This window comes from Trachurus trachurus, assembly GCF_905171665.1.
Source record: "Trachurus trachurus genome assembly, chromosome: 5".
NCBI classification, from domain to species: Eukaryota; Metazoa; Chordata; class Actinopteri; order Carangiformes; family Carangidae; genus Trachurus; species Trachurus trachurus.
This window is the reverse complement of record NC_139896.1, coordinates 199,079-224,590: the sequence shown is the minus strand read 5'-3', so window position 1 is coordinate 224,590 and position 25,512 is coordinate 199,079. Positions and strand designations below refer to the sequence as shown.

General features: G+C 43.5%; 2 protein-coding genes across 2 annotated transcripts in view; both read left to right on the top strand.

The window, feature by feature from the left end:
* Positions 1-25,085, top strand: part of LOC310986446 (NACHT, LRR and PYD domains-containing protein 3-like) — a 39,768-nt gene extending 14,683 nt beyond the window's left edge. The window contains 10 exon segments of the mRNA XM_083972354.1: positions 16,403-16,516; positions 17,829-17,942; positions 18,128-18,206; positions 18,341-18,566; positions 18,720-20,514; positions 20,516-20,604; positions 20,607-20,805; positions 20,897-21,070; positions 24,109-24,155; positions 24,294-25,085. Coding sequence (XP_083828480.1) covers positions 16,403-16,516; positions 17,829-17,942; positions 18,128-18,206; positions 18,341-18,566; positions 18,720-20,514; positions 20,516-20,604; positions 20,607-20,805; positions 20,897-21,070; positions 24,109-24,155; positions 24,294-24,865 — 3,409 coding nt within the window. The 3' untranslated portion in view covers positions 24,866-25,085.
* On the top strand, positions 309-13,768 carry LOC310986581 (uncharacterized protein; the record flags this gene model as incomplete). The annotated part of the gene is made up of 4 exons (XM_083972539.1): positions 309-590; positions 9,200-10,198; positions 13,558-13,636; positions 13,750-13,768. Exons 1-4 carry the CDS (start codon positions 398-400, stop codon positions 13,766-13,768), a joined length of 1,290 nt encoding a protein of 429 aa, XP_083828665.1. The 5' UTR covers positions 309-397.
* Positions 25,086-25,512: the final 427 nt, after the last annotated feature.

The following is a 25,512-nucleotide window of genomic DNA, read 5'->3' as shown; positions in this document are numbered from 1 at the left end:
TGGCGGTCCAATGTTTGTTTGCTTATAAACGTTAGTCTCTAAACAAAGTACCTACATTGTACTCTCTGGACTGAAGTAAAGGAAGTCACGAAACATCTGTTAGAGTTTTTTACGTAACGTCGGGTTAATGGGAATAAGTGTAGTATGATAGTTATTTTGTGTGTGTTTTCTCCTTTTTCTCTTGGAAGAATAGAACTGCATGCCCATTCTCTGGTCTGAAACTCCTGCAGTAGGAGGCGGTAGTGCTCCCTGGAAATGGGAAGCAAACTGCCAGAAACCTGAGAAGAAGAACTGGACACCAGCCGCCAGCAACAAGAGTCACGTTTGGGCAGAGCCATGAGTCTACGACTCAATACAGCCTAGTTGTCGGGCGGGAGTAACCGAGAGTTAGAGTGAAATGTCTGAGGTGGAGTTTCTGAGAGGATTCGTTACCCAGAGACTCACCGCCGCCTCCCAGGAAATCTTAGCGGCCGTGGACAGAGTCGTAGCCGGCTACGAGGCGCAGGCTTCGGGCTTCAGACGGGAGATCGAGCGGCAGAGGAACCTGCTGGATGTTCTCCTGCAGCCTCGAGTCCTTCTCAACAAAACCGGTTGGTGATTCGGTTTTAAATCCATTAACATCATGCTAGTCTCGGTTTGTAGATAAAGAGGACATGTTGTACACAGTGCTTAATTTGTCCATGTGTAGGTCCCGGAACACTGAGAGGGTGCTGTTCCGGGGGGGGGGGGGGGGGGGGGGGGGGACAGGAGGCGAGACGTGCGGCGTGCGTAACGGCGCTTAAATGACTTTTAACACACCCGAAAAATGACCCCGATGCGGTGAAATTCAGAGCTCACGTCGCTATGGCTTTTATCTGAGTTCATCATCTTCCTCATGTGCTGTTCCCCTGGCTGCGCTGTCCGACCTGGGTCTCTGTGTCCGTTGCGCCATAGCGCTTCAGCACCATTCAAGTCATCCCGAACGGGTTCCGGACACGGAGACCCAGATCCGACAGTGCAATTTGTCCCACCGGCAGGCAGAGGATGAGGTCGGCTTCACTCCCGTCAGTCTTCACAGACAGTCCACAAAGTTGGAAGAGTTTTGTTTGTTTGTTTGTTTGTTTTGACCCGGCCGGCTTTTAATTGTTCGTCCTTGTTCCTGTGTATCTACCTAATTAATTATTACCTATGTAACCGTAGGCTATGTAATAACATGTACTTACATTGTAAATACATAGTGTATTTTGGTGTACTTACAGGTCCTTGTTACACTTGTAGGCTAATAAGAAATGCCAAAGTGGCCTCTCTCTTTGCACACTAATCGCTCCTAATTAATAATACGGCAGGAAATATCAATAACAACGTAGCTTACCTTTGAAAACGGCCCGCAAACTATCAATAGACCCTCGTTTTCCTTCTCCCAGTATTATTCCTTTTCTCTTAGTGTGTGTTTTTCCTGCTTTCCTCCTGACGTGCGCCCAGTTGCGTAACCTGATGATTGACGTCTGTCAATCACTTTCCTCCTCTTTCCTTTTTTTCCTCGGGTTAAAATGCCTCCAAACAGGCGATCTATGAGCCTACGTCCTAACTTAACAGAGAAATAAAACACAGAGAGAGCACAACTAAAATGTGATATTATTGGCAGCTTTCCTCCAGTGGCTGCTCCAGCACCGCAGCACCTGTAGACGTCTGTCTGTCCGCATGTCTCGTCCTTTCCTTGTCCGTGGTGCTGAAATAACGCGGAGCACTTTGCTCTCATTACTTTTGTTGCCAATTTAAATTCAGAACATTGTTAAAGCCTGTAGTTTGTCTGAAAATGTAAACCAACTTCAGTCCTATGCGAAGTCCTGGTTTCTTGCCCTGATAGTGATTTTAACACTTAATGTGTTGTGCGTACCTGGGATGCATGGATAGTGCGTTACTGCGTCCTTTCAGGGTTTAAAGCATCAGCGACACATGGGCACATAGCTGGCAAATAATTTTGTTTAACAGGGTAGGGCCTCATATGAAATATTGAAACGGGCCCCCAGATGTCTAAGGCCGCCACTGCACGTAGGCCTATTTGATTGACAGAGGAGGTCCCGGATCCACTCGGCGAGGTGCCGGATCTTGTTCCGGCAGGATCCGGCACAAATTAAGCCCTGGTTGTACAGTATTTTACTGCGGTCACGCCAGCTACCCCAGCGAGCAAGCCGACGTCGAAACAACGTCTTTTCGACGTCATGGTCCGACGTCGAAATGACGTCCCTGGCGGGTGCAGAATGAAAGTTTTTGTTACGTCTTTTTTGGACGTCTTTTGGACGTTCAGTTTTGACGTTTATAGGACGTCTATACAAGGTTCAAATAAGGTTGAAAATGGTCGGCGTGGACGTCCTCTTGACGTCTTATATTGACCTAATTTGAACGTAATTTATACATAAAATATATTTTAAATATTTAAAAATTTGACCATAATAATGGCCTTATGAAATTATTATGTAGATTAGGCCATGTATCCAATACAGCATTCAAAGTACATTGTAATTGCATGTTATGCACTGTGAAAGTGCACAAATACCATTTGGGTGCGTACATTAAATATTGTTGTTGACGGTGTGTATGCCCCCCTCCTGTGTGCCTCCTTTCCCATGAACAAGTCCAATGCAGAATTCAAAATACACTTTTATTATTTTTGTTGGAAATTAAATTCAATGTTTTAGTAAAGATAATTCAGTTCATAAACATGAAACACAGTAGTCAAAAAGAGGACTTTGTCTTCAGCTCTTACAAAGAGCATCCAAGATATTTTATGTCGTTGAGCTTGTGTCTTCTCTCGCCCGACACTCACTGCTGTGATCACACGTGTTCAGTGCATGCCAAGCCAAGTAAGGATGTAAACAATTCAATTAATTGCAGTGAATCAGTCCTTTATGAGTTTTTTGTGAAATGTAAACAAGCAAAGCCGACATAAAATAGCGGGATCTCTATTTAAATGTACACAGAGGAGAGAGGGGGTGAAAAGAGACAACAACACTGTTACCTGTTGTATACTGGCCTCAGCCTGTACCATCGCTAAAACACAGAGACCACAGTGTGTAACGAGTCAAAAAGCCGCCGTCACTGAGCTGCCGTGTACGGGAGGATACGGTAAACCGACGTGGGTCCGGTGTGTTTATCAAAGCTTGGTCCGTGCTGAGGCACCGGGTCGGTTTGAGCTGCGTTCAGGCTGCATTAAAACTCCTCAGGCAGTGTCCAACATCAAAATATTAAATCCAGCAGTCCACTGAAATTCACAACACTGAACAGTAAAAAAAAAAAAAAACAGTGGGTTTCTTGATCTACGAACAACTCCAATCTGTCACATGAATCCGCCGACAGCCCCGTCGCTGGGCGTCTGCTCGCCGTCGGACGACTCCTGCAGCACCGTCCAGCGCCTCCTTCTCCTGCGGTTCCTCCGCGGCGCGCTCCGCGATGTCGGTGAGGAGGAGGAGGAGGAGGACGCCGTCCTCGCTCGCACTGCCCCGGATCAACCTGCAGAGGAGACGAGAGAGAATACCGTTACCGAGGCAACGACCTCTGATCCCCCAGGCCCCTGTTACCGAGAAAGTCACCGTTAAATCCCCAGTCTGTGGTCAGTTTATCCAGATACCGCCGGTTAGGTTAGGATTGGCTTAGGAGTGACCGAGAGCTAACAGGCTAACTTACATCCATGGTCGGGTTAGTCCCATGCTGCCACCTACTGAACTGTATGCGGGCCTAACTTACTCCTTCGCCATCCCGCTGCAACAAGCCAATTAACTTTATCTCTACAACTCCATATAAACCAGACTGTAAAAAAAAAAGGTTAAACGACAGTAAAAATGATAGATTTTGAAATATAATATAATGAAATATTAAAATCCTCATGAATTAAAGTCGTTTTGATGGCTGGTGACGTGAGGCTAACTTCTGAGAGAGAAAAAAGTTGACGATCTGAGGGTTTTTTTTTTAACATTAGCAGAGGGTTACTGATACCAGAGACGTTATAATATGTCCCTAGAAGGACTTTGCTGATACCATGAACACATTATTAACTAAGTATACAAAAATAGTGTGACTTTAACATTAAATAAAACATTTAACATTAAATAAAAGGTAATGTGCATAACTATAAGATATAGCTACTTACCGTCGATGATCCGTAGTTGTCTGACAGCTTCTCACAAAACTAACCGCTGGTAAATTCAAATTGCGCGGGTTCGCGCATGCGCAGTACACCAAGTTTCAACCGTTGCTAGGCAATCAGTGCCCATCGGGCAGCGCGCGACGCACACACACACACACATTACGTAGCTATACCAGACGCCAGGCTTAATTTCATCAATAAATATATTATTATTATTTTTATTTTTATAAATTACATTCAAATTTGGACATAGATGTCAAGAGAGAGTCACACCACACAGCTGAAGATTTCCAAAAAAGATGTGATAAAAAATTATTGTGCACCCGTCTTTTTTACGTCAGATATTGAACGTCACATCAACGTCCAGAAGAGGTCCTTATAAGACGTCCAGATATGACCTATTTTAGACGTCAGTTAGACGTACAGATGTGGTCCTGGACCGACCGACGCGATCTGGACCTGATCTGGAGGTCCATTAGACGTCAGATGTTTGCTGGGACGCTTCGGGAAAGCTCACTTTAAAATCGAGTGCCTGTCTACATCGTCTCGTACGGTAAAGCGTGTGAACGGCTTCATGGTGCATTCAAGGACACCCCGTAAACCCAGGAATCTATATCGACGGGATAGAGTACAATGTCTACCCGCATTGGCAGATTAAAATATTAATTAAAAAAAAAATCAAATAGTTTTCTGCAAACTCCACCAGATTCTTGTTCTACCACAACTACCTCTGTGGTGATTTTCAAGATGTTTCACTGTACCATCTTTTGAAATCATACACAGCATACAGTAGCCTACAATTTCTGCCACCATTGGCAGATTAAAATATTCATTAAAAATAATAATCAAATAGTTTTCTGAGAACTCCACCAGATTCTTGTTCTAGGTGCTGCCAGCTACCTCTGTGGTGATTTTGAAGCTGCTTCACTATAAAACCTTTTTGTTAATCTGATGCTGAAGTCATACACAGCATAGTACAGTGTCTGTCTCCATTGGCAGTGTCTTTAGCAAGGCAGTGGTCGTCTTGGAGGTGTGTTTGGGGTCGTTATCATGTTGGAATACTGCTCTGGGCCCAGTTTCTGAAGGGAGGGGATCATGCTCTGCTTCCATAGGCGTCATTTACGCTGGGGACGCTGGGGACATGTCCCCACCACTTTTTGTCAAGAACAATTTTGTCCCCACTACAAAATAAACGTAACATTATCCTAATGAAGAATGACGAAAAAACGTTGATAAACTATGACAAAATAGGCAGCTGAAACAATGTGCACGGCGCAGACCTTCAGCCGGAGCCAATAACTCGCAACAACGTGGCTTAGATTAAAGAGTTCTCAGCCGGGAGCGGGCGCTGCACGCGTCCTCACAGCTTGGCTGGTTACAGGGAGCTGCTTCTCTCTCTCCTCGCCGGTAAAACATCGACTCCACTCGTCTGTACTCGGTTTTCCACACACACAGGTCTGTCTCTAGCTCTGTATGTATGGATGTGTGTGTGTGTCTCGTGTGCAGACGCAACTGACAAATATTTATAGACGGACAAGCAACAACTTCATTACCGGTAATCATCATTTTATTTTGAAAATTGACCGGATTCTCTCGCCTTTTCTGTGCCCGACTTCCTGTCTGGTACGATCCGTCTATCCAGCTTGACAACGGTGCTCACGGCTCACGTGAAAAATACGACAGACGCCGAACTGAAGCGCGACCTCCACGCGGGGTCGATTGTACCGGATGAGACAGCACCCGATACTTCATGTTTGGGTGCAAAGTCAAAATCAACATCTAATCTGTCCCTTCAAAATAAAGTTTATAACGTGTCTGTTTGGAGCAGCTGCTGACAGTGACAGTTCCTCATCACTAAACCTTCCTCGCTCACGTCGTGACGACGGGACAAAGTCTTTTGGATATATATTGTATATTCTGTGTTTTTCCTCTCTATAACCATCTCGTTTCAGTTTTTGCTGGTTGACAATCATCTGGTGTGCACCCGCTGTTTCTCTGTTTCTCACTCACTCTCGATGTGCATAGATGTTATAAAAAATCAGTCACTGTCCCCACCACTTTTCAAAGTAAACTGACGCCCTTGTCTGCTTCAGTATGTCAGTAGGGTTAGGGGACAGGCAGACCGCCCACCCCTTCAACCTGAAATGACCGGTTGATTGGGATGTCTGGATGACCTGGAATATGGTCAAACACACACACATGAGAACATCAGATTATCAAAAGATGGTACAGTGAAACATCTTGAAAATCACCACAGAGGTAGCTGGGGTCATGTAGAATAAGAATCTGTTGAAGTTCTTAGAAAACAATTTGATTCTTATTTTTAATGAATATTCTAATCTCCCAATGGAGGCAGACATTGTACTGTATGCTGTGTATGACTTCAGCATCAGATTATCAAAAGATGGTACAGTGAAACAATTTGAAAATCACCACAGAGGTAGTTGTGGTCATGTAGAACAAGAATCCGTTGGAGTTTGCAGAAAAAATTTTGATTATTTTTTTTAATTAATATTTTAATCTGCCAATGGGAGCAGACATTAATGTGGATGAATCTACGTTACCCACTCTTGTTAATGGGCCCATTTTAGATAAATCTATGGTTTTGTCTCTATGGTTATTTTGTTATTATTAGTGGTGGTGGAAATGCTGGGCGAGCCGACCAGCGTTTCTTTACTTTCGGTTTCGTGGCGAGTCATGAGAATAACGCCGCCGAATCTCCGTTTATGGTGGGAACTACGACGGTATGTGATCGTCTTCCAACCTCTGACTTTAATTCTTGATGAATGAAAACATGAGTCTGTCTTGTGCCGGTCAAAGAATTTCACGGTGCGGAGGCTCATAAATGTAGTGTGGAAACACTTCGCTTTTCCAAAACTCCTCGTTGTCCCTTTAACGTGATAGAAGGACAGAAAACACATACATGATCGCCGGTGAAATGAAATACAAACCGAAACCAAGCAGTCTCATTCCTTAAACAATCATGTCGGAAGAGACACCCTGTTATCGTGGAGAAGATTTTCATCTGTTTCAGAAGGGTCAAACTATTGCCATGAATCAAGCAAATAAAACATCTAAGGAGATTACTGAGACTACTAAAAATGGGTTAAGAACTGTCAAATGCATTATTAAAAACCTGAAGGAGAGTGGAGAACCATCATATTAAAGGAAGAAATGTGGTCCGGTGTGACCACAGAGTCCAGAACCCCACTGAGAATCTTTGAAAAAATTAATGCAACTCTGGACAGACAGCGTCTGACCGTCCTGACAGCGAGCGACGTCACTCCGTCACTCCGTCGCTCTGTCCAGCGATGACGCAGAGCCCTTAAAAAATCGCTCGCCCTGTCTCTATCTGGACGACATTTCGCGGCAGCCTCCCGCCCCTAAACACTTCTTATTGGTTGAAATGAACACGCTGCTTTCTGTTGACAAGCAAGTTATCAGAGATAGGAGAATATGAGAGAAACAAAATAAAAAAACACTCCAAGATGTGAAAAACAGCAATAGCGCCACAAGTTTGTTTACGTCCCTCAATAATTTGATTGGTTTGGATTCTGAACCAATAGAATATACTGGCTGCATATCAGGACCCCTTCGTGCGAGATTTCGTCGCCGTTTCGCTCGCTCACTGCATGTCAGGACGGGGTTTAAAGGTGGTCTATCAAAATAGTGTGTGACTTTATTTTGGTCGGGCAGTGTAAATAAACTTGTTACTTCTACTTAAGAGTAACAATAGTAATTGGTCTGAAAGCTTTGATATATCTCTGGGCTCTTAGGGCATTGGTTAGAGTCCAATAGTCTACAATATTTTATTACTACTAGTTAGGGGTGTCACGATTTCTATTTTTTATCGAAATCGATCGAAATTACGTCATAGTCTCGAGCATCGAAGTCAAAGAGAGGATCGACGCCCCCCGCAAAGCTACAACTGCCTGTTGTCCCCATTGCACCGGCGTCTTTTGTCTTTCAGTCACTGGTCCGAGTTCTCCTTTACTTTTTCTCTCGAGACAACACTCATTCTCTTTCTCTCTCTCTCTCTCTCTCTCTCTCTCTCTCTCTCTCTCTCTCTCTCTCTCTGTATCTTTTATTTCACCGGCGGTGTCAGCTGATGTTGCCTGGCTCTATTCCAGCCACATGGATGAATGAAAACTATTGACCACGTCTCATATTTCTATCAAAGTAAAGTTATTTCACAATTTATAGCGTTTTATCAGCCAGCCCTGGTGGGTTATTGACCCACTCCTACCTGGGAAACAGGAGGGAGATACAGCTCTAACTACACAACACTGACAAACACTGAGAGCCGCATGTTGCAGAGACGTTATAAGATTTAAAAAACAACCAGCAAATAATAAGCCGACGATAATACATCGACTTTCTGTCGATGTATTATTTGCGGGGGCTCTCTTTTACATGACATTAAGTCGATATCAGGAGATGACGCGACGGTAAATTAATGAAAATAAAATTATGATAATGTACAGATATAAATATATTTGTTTCAAAACCTTGGGGGCAATTTTGGCCCCTGGATCATGATTTTGGGGGCATTGTTGGTAAAATTGTTACCTTTATATTGTAAATAAATTATTTAAATGTGACCATTAGTGCCTAATGTGATACATTATGGAAATTGCATCACTTATATGTATCCCATCTTTTGAAATAAGATTTACTGTACAAAATTTGATGAATAAAACCAATGATCGTAGACTAGACTAGTCTGAAAATAGCATAGGCGTCTGTGCTGTAAGAAAAAGAAAAAAAATTGAGAATCGAATCGTGACCCTAACATCGAAAATCAAATCGAATCGAGGATTGGGAGAATCGTGACACCCCTACTACTAGTACTAGTAGTCATTTTCTATGAAGGTGTACTTTGATTGTGGTAACTGGAGGATTCTGTTTGATCAGCGTGACTTTATGGATTACTGATTGATGAATGGGTGCAGTTGGCTGCAGGAGAAGCTGTTGGTGTCCACTGAGAAGATAACTGGGGTTCATACGGACACCAGTTATATGAGTGACAGTATGAAGACACTGTTGTTCATAATGTGTGTGTTATTGTTTCTGCAGGTGATCAGCAACTGTTGATGATTAAAGCAGAGGATCCTCCTGAATTGACCACTAATCTGGATCAGGAGAACCCAGAGAGTCTACATATTAAAGAAGAAAAGGAGGAACTATTGACCACTCCAGAGTTCTCCCTCACTTCTGTTCACGTGAGGAGTGACGAAGAGGAGGAGAAACCTCAGTCCCTACAACCTCATCAAAGACAAACTGAGGCAGAGCTTCCATCCAGCAGCTCAGCTGAACAGATAGAGGTCGAGGTAGAGATAGAGGCTGATGGAGACGACTGTGGAGGATCTGAGCCAGACAGGGACTCAGATCAGCCTGAAGATCTTCAGCCAGATACAGATGATGAGGTGTCAGTGTCGTCTGCTGAGACTGACAGTGATGATGACTGGAGAGAAACCAGAGCACCTGAGTCAGGTTTGAACAGTGAAGCTGTTCATTTAAGTGATGAAGAATGTGACACTGGTAAGAAGTCTCCATGCTGTGCAGAGAGTGGGAAAACATTTAAACATAATGGGGATTTTAAAGACCACACAAGTGTCCATACAGGAGAGAAACCATTTGACTGTGCTACCTGTGGTAAACATTTCAGATATAAAGGTAGTCTTAAAAGACACATGGAAGTCCATACAGGAGAGAAACTATTTGACTGTGCTACCTGTGGTAAACACTTTAGTCGAAGAGAGACTCTTCAACGCCATGTGAGAGTCCATACCAGAGAGAAACCATTTCACTGTGCTGCCTGTGGTAAAACATTTGGGCAAAGAAAGATTCTTGAAGACCACATGAGAATCCATACAGGGGAGAAACCATTTGACTGTGCTACCTGCGGCAAACAATTCAGATTTAAAGGTAATCTTAAAAACCACATGGAAGTCCATACAGGAGAGAAACAATTTGACTGTTCTACCTGCGGTAAACACTTCAGATATAAAGGTAATCTTAAAAACCACATGAGATTCCATACAGGAGAGAAACCATTTGACTGCGCTACCTGTGGTAAACAATTTGGATATAAAAGTAATCTTAAAAAACACATGATAATCCATACAGGGAAAAAAACATTTGACTGTGCTACCTATGGTAAAAAGAATTACTAAAAATGGGTTGTAATGAACATATGAAAGTCCATGCGTCCAGTGGTTAAAAAAAAAAAAAGATGTTAAGGGAATTTTTCTAAGCACTTGAGAATCCACACACAGGATAAACCATTTAGTTGTACTATTTTTGGAGAAAGATTTACCCAGCAGATAAATATTTTCTTTCACTCAAAAAGTCCATTCAACAGTGAAGCCATTTGATTGCAGTTTTTGTGGAAAGTTGTTGTCTTGAGAGGCACATGGAAGTCCATACAGAAGTGAGTGTGGAGTACATTTAAGGCAGTAGGCAGTCTCAAAAGACACCTTAAATAATTTAGTTGCAATTTTTGTGATGAGACATTTTGTCAACAGGAAGATCTTTGGTTTGGTTTTGTTTTTATTATGACATGTTCAATAAAGAATCAATTTTTTTTTTTAAATCAAAATCAAATCTTTTCGTAAACCCACAATAATCCAGGAAGGAGAGTCAATGTACCGTTGGAAGTTTTTGTGGCTATCAATTCTCAGATATTTGGGGCATCAGTTGCTCAGGCAGTAGAGGTGGATAGTGCCAATGATCAGAGGGTTGGAGGTTTGAATCCCACTCTCTCCCAGTTGCTGTCGTAGTATCCTTGGGCAAGACACCTTGCCCACCTTGCCCCGTGTGAGAGTGTGTGGATGTTTGGTGGTAGTCAGAGCTGCAATTTGGCACAAAATGGCAGCCACGGTTCTGTCAGTCTGCCCCGGGGCAGCTGTGGCTACAGACGTAGCTTACCACCACCGGTGTGAATGTGGTATGAAGGAATAATGGTTTCTGTTAATCTCTTTGGGTATCGTGGAAAGCGCTATATAAATGTAAGCCATTACTATTATTATTATTATAATTATTATTATTATGAATATTAACAAAGGAAAGCACTCAGGTCTGAAATAAAGCTGAGGTAGAGACAGAGGTTAAAATAACAACAATCACTCATATCAAAATGTTAAAATGTGCTAAAAACATCATAATAATGGAATCAGATTACATTTACATAATGCTTTTCTATTGATACCCGATACCCAAAGCACGTACAGTAACCATTATTCATTCATACCCCATTCACACCGGTGGTGGTAAGCTACATATTAGCCACAGCTGCCCCGGGGCAGACTGACGGAAGCTTGGCTGCCATTGTGCGCCAAACGGCCCGTCCGACCACCACCATGATCATTCGTATGCAAGGTAAGGTGTCTTGCCCAAGGACACTGTGACAGAGACTGGAAGAGAGCGGGATTCAAACCGCCAACCCTCTGAATATTGGATGACCAGCTCTACCTCCTGAGCCACTGCCGCCCCCACATCACTCACACGAGCAAAGGGAAAGCAGTCAGGTCTGAGGTGAAGCGCCCTCCAAGGCCAAACAGCAGTGATTCTAGGGGACGGTGCAGCCACCACAGCCCTGCTGTAAACCAATGTAACAGGGCTGTGTTGTATAGGCACAGGGAAGACCAGGAGACTGTATGTATGTACATGTGTTTTCACATCCTGTAGTGAATAAATCCAGGAAAATAATCACATCTGAGTCATCTTTGTTTCTGAGCTGCACTTATCACACTTGCTATAACAATAGACAGATTTTGGCATTGGTGGTGGAACAGTTGGTGAAGCTGCTGCCTTTCCTGTTACTCATTGATTCTTTATTGCTGGTTTATTGCACTGTTTTTAAGTTTAAGATTACTTTATTTGTTCCACAGTTGTGGTCAACACAACACTGATGATTTCTGTGCTCACATTGACTCATCTTCTTAAGTTAGTTGTAATAGTAGTAATTCTTCCTTACCTTTCTGAGGTTCTTCTATGAGAACTCAGATCTTACTCTGTGGTTTATGTTGTGCTCTGGCACAACTATAGGATAAGAAAAGTAAGAATATTATGATGCCTCACAACGGAAGCACCATTTATGTTGTGCTCTAGCACAACTAAAGAGAAAAAGTGTAATTATGTCTTGCACGGGGAAACCATTTAATGTTGTGCTCTAACACAACTTATAGGTAATTTATTAAGATTATTTAGATGCCTCACAACGGAAGCACCATTTATGTTGGGGTTATACCAACTATAAGGAAAGTTATTATTAAGAGGGTTATTGGCTATCAAATTAGTAAAATATCAATACCAAAATATTAATAATTACTATAAAATTATTAATGGGATTTAATTTTATTAAATCCACCTCGGGGCACCAGACAGCCAATGTACCAAAGTCAGTCACATAAGGGTGTGCTAACTATTAATATAGAACCTTGTTTAATGATTAAATTAATAATTATAAACAAATTAACATTATCAATAGTTGCAAAGTTGAAGGATTTAGAAGTTCTACTGCATAGAGGTTGGCATACTCACTATTGTACAACATTAACAGACAAGTAAAGTTTCAAGGAAGTTTATTGGACACATCTAGAAAATGGAATAACAAAACATGAAACTAAGACAAGTTACTATGTACACGTGTGTGTGTGTGTGTGTGTGTGTGTGTGTGTGTGTGTGTGTGTGTGTGTGTGTGTGTGTGTGTGTGTGTGTGTGTGTGTGTGTGTGTGTGTGTGTGTGTGTGTGTGTGCGTGTGTGTGTGTGTGTGCGTGTGTGTGTGTGTGTGAGTGTGGATGACCATGTGTCTGTGAGGTGTGAAGTGTGACCTCAGACAATGGAAAAGATGGAGGATGGTTGCCTTGTCCTGAGACAAAGGGGGGTTACAACCAAATGGCCTCCAAGATGGCCTCTAAGACCAACCACATGTGATGTGGGGGAGGTGAACAAAGGTGTGTCCTTTGTTCAACACTCAAGTTGCATTTTAAACATAGGTTAACTAAATATGAGGCTATAGCTGACAACAACAAAGCAACAACAACAAAGCTCAAGTATTTAAACTGATTTCAATCAATACATACATTGGCATGGTTGGAGTATTCTATGCTTAGTCAAGGTGCAAGGTAATTCTAACTAGGCCCAGTTACGTTACCAAGTCACGTGAGGGTGAGAAGTCCCGGTGCTGTTGGGGATTCCTGCGGTTGCAGGTTTTGCTGGTCCTGTTGTGGAAGTTAAGTCCAGTGATTGTGTCTTTGTCCAGTGAACTACAGCCGTCCTGGCTGTGTCGTTTGAGTTCCGTTGAGGAGAGTCCTTCTCCTTGCAGAGTTGGTTGGTTGCTCTGCTTGGCGTTGTGGCTCCGTTCCTTGTTGACTCAACTAGTAGACCGTTGTGTCGTGCTAATTGGTTCTTGTTCTTTAATCCGTTGGTAGGCACTCGCGTCGCTACCAGTGGAGGCGTCTGCCTTGTGCAGGCCTCATGGAGACTGGAGAGCTGTAGCAGTAGCTCCAGGTGAGGAGCTGAGAGGAGCGGCAGCTCCTTCTGAGAATCACCAAGAAGAGAGGAGGGCGAAGAGAGAGAGAAGAAGCAAACTTCTCCTTTTTATATGGCCTGTGACCTCACAGGTCCTGGGGCCATACCTGACCAATGGGGGGTCAGTAGTGGAGGTTTCACACCTAGGTGCGAAGAGGTGAAGGACGCTGGGAGGCTGAGTTCAATGGTTTTCCTTTGTCTGAGAGACAAAGAAGCCATGCGGCCTTGTCCTCCATTTTGACTGGGCTGAGTCCCAACATTTATGTCTTCAGTTCATCTCTTGCTGTGTTGTAAATGCAGTTTCCATTGGTTGCAAATTCTCCTCACCGTTTGAGTGCACACATCTCCGTGGTGACCAGAGCACGTTCAGGAGGTCATCATCTCTCTGAAACCTTGGAGATCAGCCAGACTTGGTTATTTAACTTTAGTGGTTTCCTTCTGATGTGTCTACTTGTAATACTTCCCCTGCTGTATGATGTGACATCACAGCACTACTATAGCCGTTAGACTACCTAAAACTTGATATGATTATAATCATCATCTGATTCAATCAGAATTATCCATTGAGTTTTTTATGTTCCATAGTATTTGGTTCACTTAACTTGGGTACATGTCAGTTTTTGCTTTTGTAGCTTACTTCCCTCATGTTTTTATGTCTGTAACATAGTGTGTGTGATAAAAGTTGTTTATTCACTTGGGCCTTTATTTCATGGAGCAAAGTGCAGTGGAGCATTTTAATTTATCCAGATAGGGCAACAGTATCACATCCAAAAGGTGAGTCACAGTACAAAGTTTAACACCAACAGTTGTGTCGCAGTTTATTTTCTCACTTAAGGTAACCTGAAGAGAGTGGTTCTTTGTGTGCAGCTCCACTTCCTGATGACTGGAGGCAGCTTTTACCGCCTGAATGGAGGAGGTGGAGATGAGCCGCTGCTCTCCTGCTGTCTGACAGCCGCTGGAGAACAGCTGGGACTCTGTCTGTGGTGAGTGGTCTGTCATTAGATTTACACTACAGGACTGATGTGGACTCAGTGTGGCGGGCTGAGGGGCTCACAGGGTTTTTAAGGCTCTACATCAATGGTCGCCAAACCCTAGATCGCGATCGACCATCTTGAAGACTGTCCCTGTCGCGCTCGAAAATACTGGAAAGATAAGCGTAAAAACACATTATGCCTGATTGCTTTTTCGATCCAGCTTTTGTTTTGTTTTTCAGTGTAGCAGCCAGGTGGGTGCTGCATTAAAGTAGCCTGACCAATCAGATAAGAGAAGCCGCACAGAGTTGATCATGCTGCACAGAGAGTGGTTGTTTCACTGAGGGTTCTCGTCACAGGTTGCTCTGAGCAAAGTGGGACCGTCAGTTATCGACTGGGCACATTAACGTCTGTGTGGGAAAGCGTAATCTGCACGGTAGTAAAAAAGTGAGCCTTGTCGTACATGTCCTGCGGACGTGTGCGTAGTCCGTTCTGCGTACGTTCCGCCGGACTGACAGACACCTCAGACTGCCTAGTTGTCTGGGTAACAATTTATGATAAGTACACACTATTAATTAGTGTGTACGTGTTAAAACACGTCTTAAAACCCATTTTTGTTCCTTGGCTTTCAACCCAGCATGAGACTCTACCTCTGTTTTAGTGTTTTATGGTCTGTTTTATTTATTGTGTTTATTGTTTTTTTATTTTTGTTTTATTTAAAATGTAAATTGTTTTAAAAGCAATAAACAATTATTATTATTTAATATTTATTTTTCTGCTAATTGTTTTATTTCCATATGTTACATTATGTACAGCACTTTTTTTCAGCTGTGGTTGTTTTAAAGGGCTTTCTAAATAAAGTTGAGTTGAGTTAATCATTAGTTAAGCATTAATAAACGTATTTCCTTGTTGTGCTACTTCCTGCTTGTACTGCAGCACAAACACTCTAGTCAAGGTTATTGATTATTGGATAAAAATCATCAATATTGTTGAGAAGAATCTTTTAGAGTTGCAACATTTGATCAACATCTAGCAGAAATTTTCAGTAAACTAAATAATTTTGTTTCTTGTTGATTGTTGCTGTTGCTGTGTTGTGACAAAACAAAACATTTTGAAGATGTTGCCTCAGACTGAGAGAAACTTGAACGCATCATTTGTCTGTCAGCTGAGGCCCAGTTGTTGTGTGTGTAGCTTGTTTGATCCAGTGGTTTTCTACAGGGACGCTGTCCACACAGAGACTGTGTCACATCAACTCAGTGGATCTCAGTCCTTGTGTGTGTCAGTGGATGGAAACAGTGGTCCATGGATCATGTTGCTGGGCTGCAGCTTCATGACGCCATCTAGTGGACTGATAGTAGAAGTACAGCAGCTGATGGCAGCTTCCTCTTCCTCACTGCTGTGTGACTGCATTCAGCTGACACTGATATGAAGCAGAGGAGAAGAGCCAATCAGTGGAGGAGCAGCTGGAGACATGATGGACATGTGAGCTGCTGTGCACATGAATGATGTGTGTTTCCTCTGCAGGTGAAGCTACAAAGTGTGTGTGAGCTGATGTGGATGTGAGCTCAGCAGCATGGATCAGTGTGAGGACAGAGAGGAGGGAGCCCCTCCCTCTAAAACCAAGAGCCAGACCACAGGTCAAAGGTCAGAATATAAAACAGTCAGAAAGACTTTTCTCTCTAAAAGTCAGTTGTTGTGTTTATTAAAAGATTGAGGATATTTTTCATCAGTTTTTCTCCAACATGCACATTCATCAGTTGTGTTGTTGTTTCAGGATCCAGCAGCAGAGACCAGACTCTCCTGAACCCAGCTGTCTGTCTTTAAAGAGCGACCGGTCAACAGGAAGGTTCATTAACTTTAAAGGAGGATGTGGATCAGCTGATCAGATGTAAGACAAAACTACATGTCTAAGCTTTTGACTCTGTTGAACGTTCTTCCAGTTCCTGTGGAGTCAAATTTCAATGATTCTCCATAAAATCAGATTTACAACTCAGACACATTGTCCAGCTGCAGTAAAGAGTCCCTGCCTGAACATCCACATGTTAAAGGACAAGTGCCGTTATTTACAACCTGGACCTTATTTCTGGCATAAAATCCGGTTGTTTACTCATCCATGTAACTTTGGTGTCATTAGGAGTCCTTTGGACGATGTTTAGATCCATTCGAGAGTTTCTTGTATCCATATTGTGGGAGTGATTGGGGCACAGGAAATGCAGCTTCTAAATTACACATTATCTGCTGTGAAACTCGTTCTGTTATTGTCAACAGGGATCTGTAGAAATCTGACAAATATTCAGCCATGTTGCACAAAACTAGCAGTAGCAAATTCCAGGTAAACAAGCTGACTGTCGCAGAGTTGAATTGCTTTATTAACAATTATATACAACAGTATTATTACATATTATACAACAGAACAGTATTATTCAGCCAGGGGTATTACAGTTATAAAAGTGATATACACATAGCAGAGGAGCCAATTTAATTTGTATAGCCAATTTTTACAGTTTGTCTCAAAGGGCTTTACATGGCATCACAACAACATCCTCTGCCCATAAACCCTCACATCCACTGAGGAAAAACTCCCAGGAAAACCCTTTTAACAGGGAAAAATTGGAGAAACAACAGGGTGAGCAACAGAGGAGGGATCCCTCACCCAGAATGGGCAGACGTGCAATAGAAGTATAAAGACAAGAAAACAGGTTATAACATAGAACATGGAAAACATAGAGAATAGTAGGTCAACCTACAGACCCCAGATGACAATAAAGGGCAACTCCAGACTCAAAGGGGAATAGCACTAGCGAATCATAACAAATATTGGTGAAATGAACGAGTTTTGTGGCAGATAATGTGTTATTTAGAGGCTATATTTTGGTGCCCTGATCACTCTCACTATATGGATATACGCGGCTCTCAAATGGATCTGAATATCATCCGAAGGACTCCGAATGACACCAAAGTTATATTGGTGAGTAAACAACCCTATTTTATGCCAGAAATAAGGCCCAGGTTGGAGAAAACAACACTTGTCCTTTCATTTTCAGAGATGCTCACAGTGCAGCAGTAGCAATAGGAAATGTGTCAGAACCATCTACTTAGTTAAATAGTTAAAAGTCAGTTCTTGTGTTTATTAAAAGATTGAAGATGTTTTTCATCAGTTTTTACAACATGCAAATTTATCAGTTGTGTTGTTGTTTCAGGATCCAGCAGCAGAGACCAGACTCTCCTGAACCCAGCTGTCTGTCTTTAAAGAGCGACTGGTCAACGGGCCGGTTAATTAACTTTAAAGGAGGACATGGATCAGTTGATCAGATGTAAGCTGTAACTGACAGTCAGACTCAGGTTATTGTAGAAAAGAATCAGTTTGTACGACGTGTTGTTGGACCAGGTCTGAATCCAAAGTGTCTCTGTCTGTTGTGAACGTCCTCAGGGGACATATAAAGTCCATCTTGTATTATCTCTCTGTCCTGATGTTGACTTGACACTGATTCCTCCACAGAGTGGACCAGGAGAGCTCAGAGGTTCCCAGTGGTCAGTCTGCCCAGCAGCATCAAACACACCTGGACTCCATATTTATGGTGAGGACATGTCCAACAGCTGCTGTTACATCTGTTGTGTTCACCATCATCTCCATGCTGCACTTTGACACCAGTGGATTGTCAGTCTGTCAGGTTTTAGTTTGATGCTGTCACTCATAGAGTTTCTGTTCCAGCTGCTGGAGGAGAACATGGTCACTTTTGTCAAGAACGAGCTGAAGAAGATCCACAAGGCTCTGAGTCCAGATTACCCAGAATGCTCAGGGAGTCGGAGGGAGGATGATGAGGTGTTGGACGGTGAGGATGAAGAGCAGAGGAGCAGCAGAGAGGCATTAGTGAAGATCACAGTGAACTTCCTGAGGAGGATGAAGCAGGAAGAGCTGGCTGAGCGTCTGCAGAGCAGTAAGAGGATTTCTCTAAAGATTCAACATGATGGACAAATGAGACGTTCACTGACATCAACACATGGAGGGAAACATGTTCACATAGTTGTTATTTAGAGAAATTAACATGTTATATTTTCTTATTGGTCTGATTTCCTGTGTTTTCATTTAGAACATGCTGCAGCAGTTTGTGGACGTAAACTCCAATCTGCCCTGAAGAAGAAGTTCCAGTGTGTGTTTGAGGGGATCTCTAAAGCAGGAAACCCAACCCTTCTGAACCAGATCTACACAGAGCTCTACATCACTGAGGGAGGGGCTGGAGGGGTCAATGATGAACATGAGGTCAGACAGATTGAAACAGCATCCAGGAGACCAGATAGACCAGAAACAACCATCAGACAAGAAGACATCTTTAAAGCCCCACCTGGAAGAGACCGACCAATCAGAACAGTGATTACAAAGGGAGTGGCTGGCATTGGGAAAACAGTCTTAACACAGAAGTTCACTCTGGACTGGGCTGAAGACAAAACCAACCAGGACATACACTTCACATTTCCCTTCACCTTCAGAGAGCTGAATGTGCTGAAAGAGAAAAAGTTCAGCTTGGTGGAACTTGTTCATCACTTCTTCTCTGAAACCAAAGAAGCAGGAATCTGCAGGTTTGATCAGTTCCAGGTCGTCTTCATCTTTGACGGTCTGGACGAGTGTCGACTTCCTCTGGACTTCCACAACACTGAGGTCCTGACTGATGTGACAGAGTCCACCTCAGTCAACGTGCTGCTGACCAACCTCATCAGGGGGAACCTGCTTCCCTCTGCTCGCCTCTGGATAACCACACGACCTGCAGCAGCCAATCAGATCCCTCCTCAGTGTGTTGACATGGTGACAGAGGTCAGAGGGTTCACTGACCCACAGAAGGAGGAGTACTTCAGGAAGAGGTTCAGAGATGAGCAGCAGGCCAGAGAGATCATCTCCCACCTCAAGACATCACGAAGCCTCCACATCATGTGCCACATCCCAGTCTTCTGCTGGATCACTGCTACAGTTCTGGAGAAGCTGTTGAAGACCAGAAGGAGAGGAGAGCTGCCCAAGACCCTGACTGAGATGTACATCCACTTCCTGGTGGTTTATCTAAAACTGAAGAAGGTCAAGTATGATGGAGGAGCTGAGACAGATCCACACTGGAGTAAAAAGAACAGGAAGATGATTGAGTCTCTGGGAAAACTGGCTTTTGAGCAGCTGCAGAAAGGAAACCTGATCTTCTATGAATCAGACCTGACAGAGTGTGGCATCGATATCAGAGCAGCCTCAGTGTACTCAGGAGTGTTCACACAGATCTTTAAAGAGGAGAGAGGCCTGTACCAGGACAAGGTGTTCTGCTTCGTCCATCTGAGTGTTCAGGAGTTTCTGGCTGCTCTTCATGTCCATCTGACCTTCTTCAACTCTGGACTCAACCTGATGTCACAGCAACAAACAACCTCTAGGTGGTCTCAAGTGTTTGGAGACACATCTACACCTTTCTACCAGAGCGCTGTGGGCGAGGCCTTACAGAGTCCAAATGGACACCTGGACTTGTTCCTCCGCTTCCTCCTGGGTCTTTCACTGAAGACCAATCAGAATATCCTACGAGGTCTGATGACACAGACAGGAAGTGACTCACGGTCCAATCAGAAAACAGTTCAGTACATCAAGAAGAAGATTGAAGAGACTCCCTCTGCAGAGAAAAGCATCAACCTGTTCCACTGTCTTAATGAACTGAATGATCGTTCTCTAGTGGAGGAGATCCAACAGTCCCTGAGTTCAGGACGTCTCTCCACAGATAAACTGTCTCCTGCTCAATGGTCGGCTCTGGTCTTCATCTTACTGTCATCAGAAGAAGATCTGGACGAGTTTGACCTGAAGAAATACTCTGCTTCAGAGGAGGCTCTTCTGAGGCTGCTGCCAGTGGTCAAATCCTCTAACAAAGCTCTGTAAGTGTAGAGATAGTTGGATTTATTCATCATTACATAAAAACCCTTCTGCCTTTTCAACAGGACAGAAAATAAATTCCTTTCTTCTTTAATTCCCAATGATCATCTCTTCAGACTGAGCGGCTGTAACCTCTCAGAGAGAAGCTGTGAAGCTCTGTCCTCAGTCCTCAGCTCCCAGTCCTCTAGTCTGAGACACCTGGACCTGAGTAACAACAACCTGCAGGACTCAGGAGTGAAGCTGCTGTCTGGTGGACTGGAGAGTCCACACTGTAGACTGGAGACTCTCAGGTGAGGATCCATCCAGCTGTTTATCTGATGACACTTGAACACAGCAGCAGGTGTTGACAGAGGGTTCCTGTGTGTTGTTGTGTGTGTTCAGTCTGTCAGGATGTCTGGTCACAGAGGAAGGCTGTGCTTCTCTGGCCTCAGCTCTGAGCTCCAACCCCTCCCATCTGAGAGAGCTGGACCTGAGCTACAACCATCCAGGAGCCTCAGGAGTGAAGCTGCTGTCTGCTGGACTGGAGGATCCAGACTGGAGACTGGACTCTCTCAGGTATGGAGAGGCTGCTGCAGCCACACACACTGTCTGGTAGAGGAGGAGGAGCTGGAACATTTTCTATGGCCACCTTCACACACTGAACATCAAATCCGATCACTCAGACCATATCCAGAGGTTGTGTAAGCCACAGTGAAGCTCCGCCCACTCCACTGACGTCCTCTGTCTCAGTCTGACTCGTCCCAACACAGTTTATACTGAAGCCAAAATCTCAGAGTGTTTCAAACATGAGCTGTGCAGCTTTCATCAGTCACAGTGATGAACTACTGGGATCAGGAGTTTCTCCTCATGATGACTTCAGTGTCTCATCATGACTCACTGTGTCATATTCAGGAGAAGAGATGTCAGTGATGAAAGCAGCTGTTGGCAGCTGTGCTCTGAGTCTTTCCAGATGTTTGGATCAGACTTTATTTCTGAGTGTTTGACCTGAACAGTCCCAGAGACTGTAGACACCTGTTGAGTGTGGACACACTGACAACAACACAGCAACAAGAATCAAAGCATGTCCACTGCTCAGAGACATTCGTCTCCCAGCGTCTCCAACCAAGGAGAAAATATGAGACAGAAATCAGGCGGCACCATCAGGTTTCTGTCTGGTCAGATATTGATGATCAATAATCAGCTCAGTCTCTCTGAGATCCTGGTCTTGTCCTGATGAGATGTGTTGTTGTGTTGAGGAGACAGTAAATCACAGTGTGACATCCAGATGTCCTCACTGTCCAGAGGCCTGGAGCTGTCAATCAGAAGACAGTGAGTGTAGTGAACAGTGTAATAATCAGTGTTTATGGCTGAATGTGTGTGTGATCAAACAGCTGTTTTCAGACTGACTCCAGATCAGATGAAGCCACAAAGTGTCTCCTTAATGAAAGTCTCCACAAACAAACAAACAAACAAACAAACAAACAGAACATCAGTTATTTCACACTTCCATGAAAGAATAAAACAAGGATTATTTTCCCAGGCCTCAGCGTACAGAGCTGTTTAAATGTTTGATGGAGGTGGGTACAAAAGAGAATTTAAAAGAAGGAGAACAGAGTCATTGATGATGAGATCCTGATCCGTCCTGTCACTGTGATCAGATGGTTTCTATTAGAGCTCCTTCATCCACTCACTGCTGCTGTGGCTCCTGTGGAAACCTGCTCACAGCCTTATTCTTCAGCTTCCTGTGGAGTTTTCTTCAAACAAACACAAGTTGTCTTCACACTCAGTGTTTCTCACTAAACTCACTGGGTCTCATTCATGAAACGCTCGTAAATCTGTGTTATGCACATAACAGCTCATGCTACTAAAACTCTACTCCGGATTCATAAACCGTGCGGGAAACTCGGATTTGATCGTAAGCACGTGTGTAAGATGATGAATGCCAACCCATCGTAAATTAACAGCATGCCCCCGGTGATCAGCAATTAGCATAGATCTCCACTCATGAATAGCCATATAAGGAGGTCCTGACCACCATATAAGGCAGGGGTGGGCAATTATTTTTTCCAGAGGGCCACACTGACTCCGATAAAGTGAGTGAAGGGCCACACGATTCGAAATCAAATTGAAACATCAAATATTTATTGCTGAATTATATATAATTATATATTAGCCTATATAACTACATATATTTGGTGGAAATGATTGCATTACAATAGGCTGACAGCCCACAATCCATGTAATCGCATTTTCAACTTATATCCATCACAGATCACTGAAGAAACATGCTGTATTATGATATAAATATGGACCCAAGGCAGATTGTTTTATCAAAACTTACTGACCATAAATGACTGCACCAATTAATAATGTTAACAGACACCTGAATATTATAATTAAGCACTCAGATCCTTTTCAGTTCTGATTCAGTGAGACTGTTCTATTTGTGTGTAGATAACCTTTTATTTATGAAGAAACACAATACTCCTTTGCTGCTGCCTAACAGCACCAACATGAAAAAAAAGAGTGATTTGATTACAAGCGTAGCCATTGGTGGATGGAGAAATCTCGTCAGAAAACCCAGCGATCTCATAAAATACTCTTTTAATCACAGTTTGCTAAACCTTAGTGTTTGGGAAATAATAATTAGGTGCCGCGATGTTGCTTTATAACCGTCAGCAGTTATGATTCGGCTGACAGAGGTCAGGTCCCGGTCCCGCGGTCTAGGCTACCGCTGACAGGACGCACGGTCAGAAACTCCGCTGTGGAGAAAACCTGCACCAGAGCGGCTGCTCTCTCTCCTCCGTCGGAGCTCCGGTGTCAGACAGAGAAAGAGACTGAGCAGCCGTTCATCTCTGTCTTCTACCTGGAGGAGGTTACGTTGTTACTTTCTGTCTGCGATGTGCAGGCTCCTGTTCTAACAGGGCTGTCACTGTTTCAAACAGCTGATTAGTGCGCATCAACGTAATAAAAGCAATCGGGTCATAATAGCAGTTCGGCTCGCACTTCGGCTCGCGGGCCGTAAAATGCCCATGTATGATATAAGGAGTTAGGTGCATCCTGTTCACCTGCAGCCATGACGCAAACAAGGAAAGAGGGAGAGAGAGAAAAAAAGAGAGATCGCGGATCTAAGTCATTTTGGGTGAAGGGGAGTCCAGAAAAAATATGTAACTCTCTTCTGTTAGTAGTGGTGTGACTGGGACAGGTCAAAGGCTGGAGGGAAGAAACAGATGGAGTGAATTAAGTATCCTATCTTAGTAAACCCACAACATGAAATAAAAAAAAGAATAAAAACTAAAAACACATAAGTACAGAGCTCCAGCAGCCATGAGAGGAAGAGGCTCTTCACAGCCTCAGCTGTAGAGGAGCATGCATGAAGTTATATAGGCAGGTTCTATTCTTACAGATGCAGCAGCCGTCTCTCACAGCTCCATCCAAACTGCTGCCAACTGTGTTATTGTGCAGGATGAAGTGTGTGTCCACCGAGCTTGTAGCAACGTGTAGCGTCACACACAACACACAGTGATAAAACAGTGTGTGTGTGAGAGCCATGTAATGTCCATGTGTGCATGCTGACAGAGAAGGTGCTGCTCTGACCCCCCTCCTCCTTTCAGGGTGGAGCCTGCTGGAGTCCCATGGTTGACACCAGGTCTGAGGAAGTGTAAGTCTGTTTTGACTTTGAGCAGCACATTCAACCATCTTCACACTGTCACATCACTGACCTCATGAGTCTTCATCAAACTGTCAATAACTGATCACATGATCAATAACTGCAGCTGTGTCTTGTTCTCTCCATCAGATTCCTGTCCACTCACAATCGACACAAACACAGTGTACACAAACATCAAACTGTCTGACAACAACAGGAAGGCGACACGTGTGGAGGAGCATCAGTCATATCCTGATCATCCAGACAGATTTGACTATTATCCTCAGCTGCTGTGTTCAACTGGTCTGACTGGTCGCTGCTACTGGGAGGTCGAGAGGAGAGGAAACGTTTCTATATCAGTGAGTTACAGAGGAATCAGCAGGAAAGGAAACAGTAGAGACTGTAGGTTTGGAGAGAACGATCAGTCCTGGAGTCTGATCTGCTCTGATGGTCGTGGTTACAGAGTCTGGCACAATAACAGAGTGACACCTATCACCTCCTCCTCCTCCTCCTCCTCCTCCTCCTCCTCCTCCTCCTCCTCCTCCTCCTCTGTCTCTAACAGAGTAGCAGTGTATGTGGACTGTCCTGCTGGCTCTCTGTCCTTCTACAGAGTCTCCTCTGACTCACTGATCCACCTCTACACCTTCAACACCACCTTCACTCAACCTCTCTATCCTGGGTTTGGATTCATCAGGTCTGATTCCTCAGTGAGTCTGTGTTGAGTGAAGCAGAGTCTCCTCCTGTCACAGAAACCTTCTCACTGTTGAACAGACAGTTCAGTCTCTACATGTCTGTCTCTGTCTCTCACTCACATCTTATCAGTTGATGTTTTAAACTCTTCTCAGTGATTCTTGTAAACTTCTTCCTCTTCCTTTAAAGATGGAAGCGTCGATTATTACAGGACAAAAACCACGGTGACTTTTACTCAGCTGCTGATGAAGGACGAGGCCTAATATCACCAAGCTAAAAGTCTCTGAGCCGCCAGCGTCACTGAGGAGAAAAACACATTTTAAACACATTCACTGTTCATGTTCAACTTTACAGGCTGTTTGTGAGCTGCTCACAGCTAAACACACAACAAGAAACACAACTGGAAACACACATCATGTTGTACGGACGCTGAATAGAATGAATTACATGTGATTTCTTTTTCTTTGTGTTTTCACTGAATCAAATAAAACAATGTGAATCAGTTTTATATGTGATGTGCATTTCCTGCTGATGTAGAGCAGCACAAAAACCATCAGCTACTAATCTAATGACTTTTATGTTACCATGACGCTGATTCCATTATTAAACTGTAAATAATCTGATGTGAAATAAATAAAAATTGTAATGTAAAAAAGAATCAGTAAATAAATTAATTACA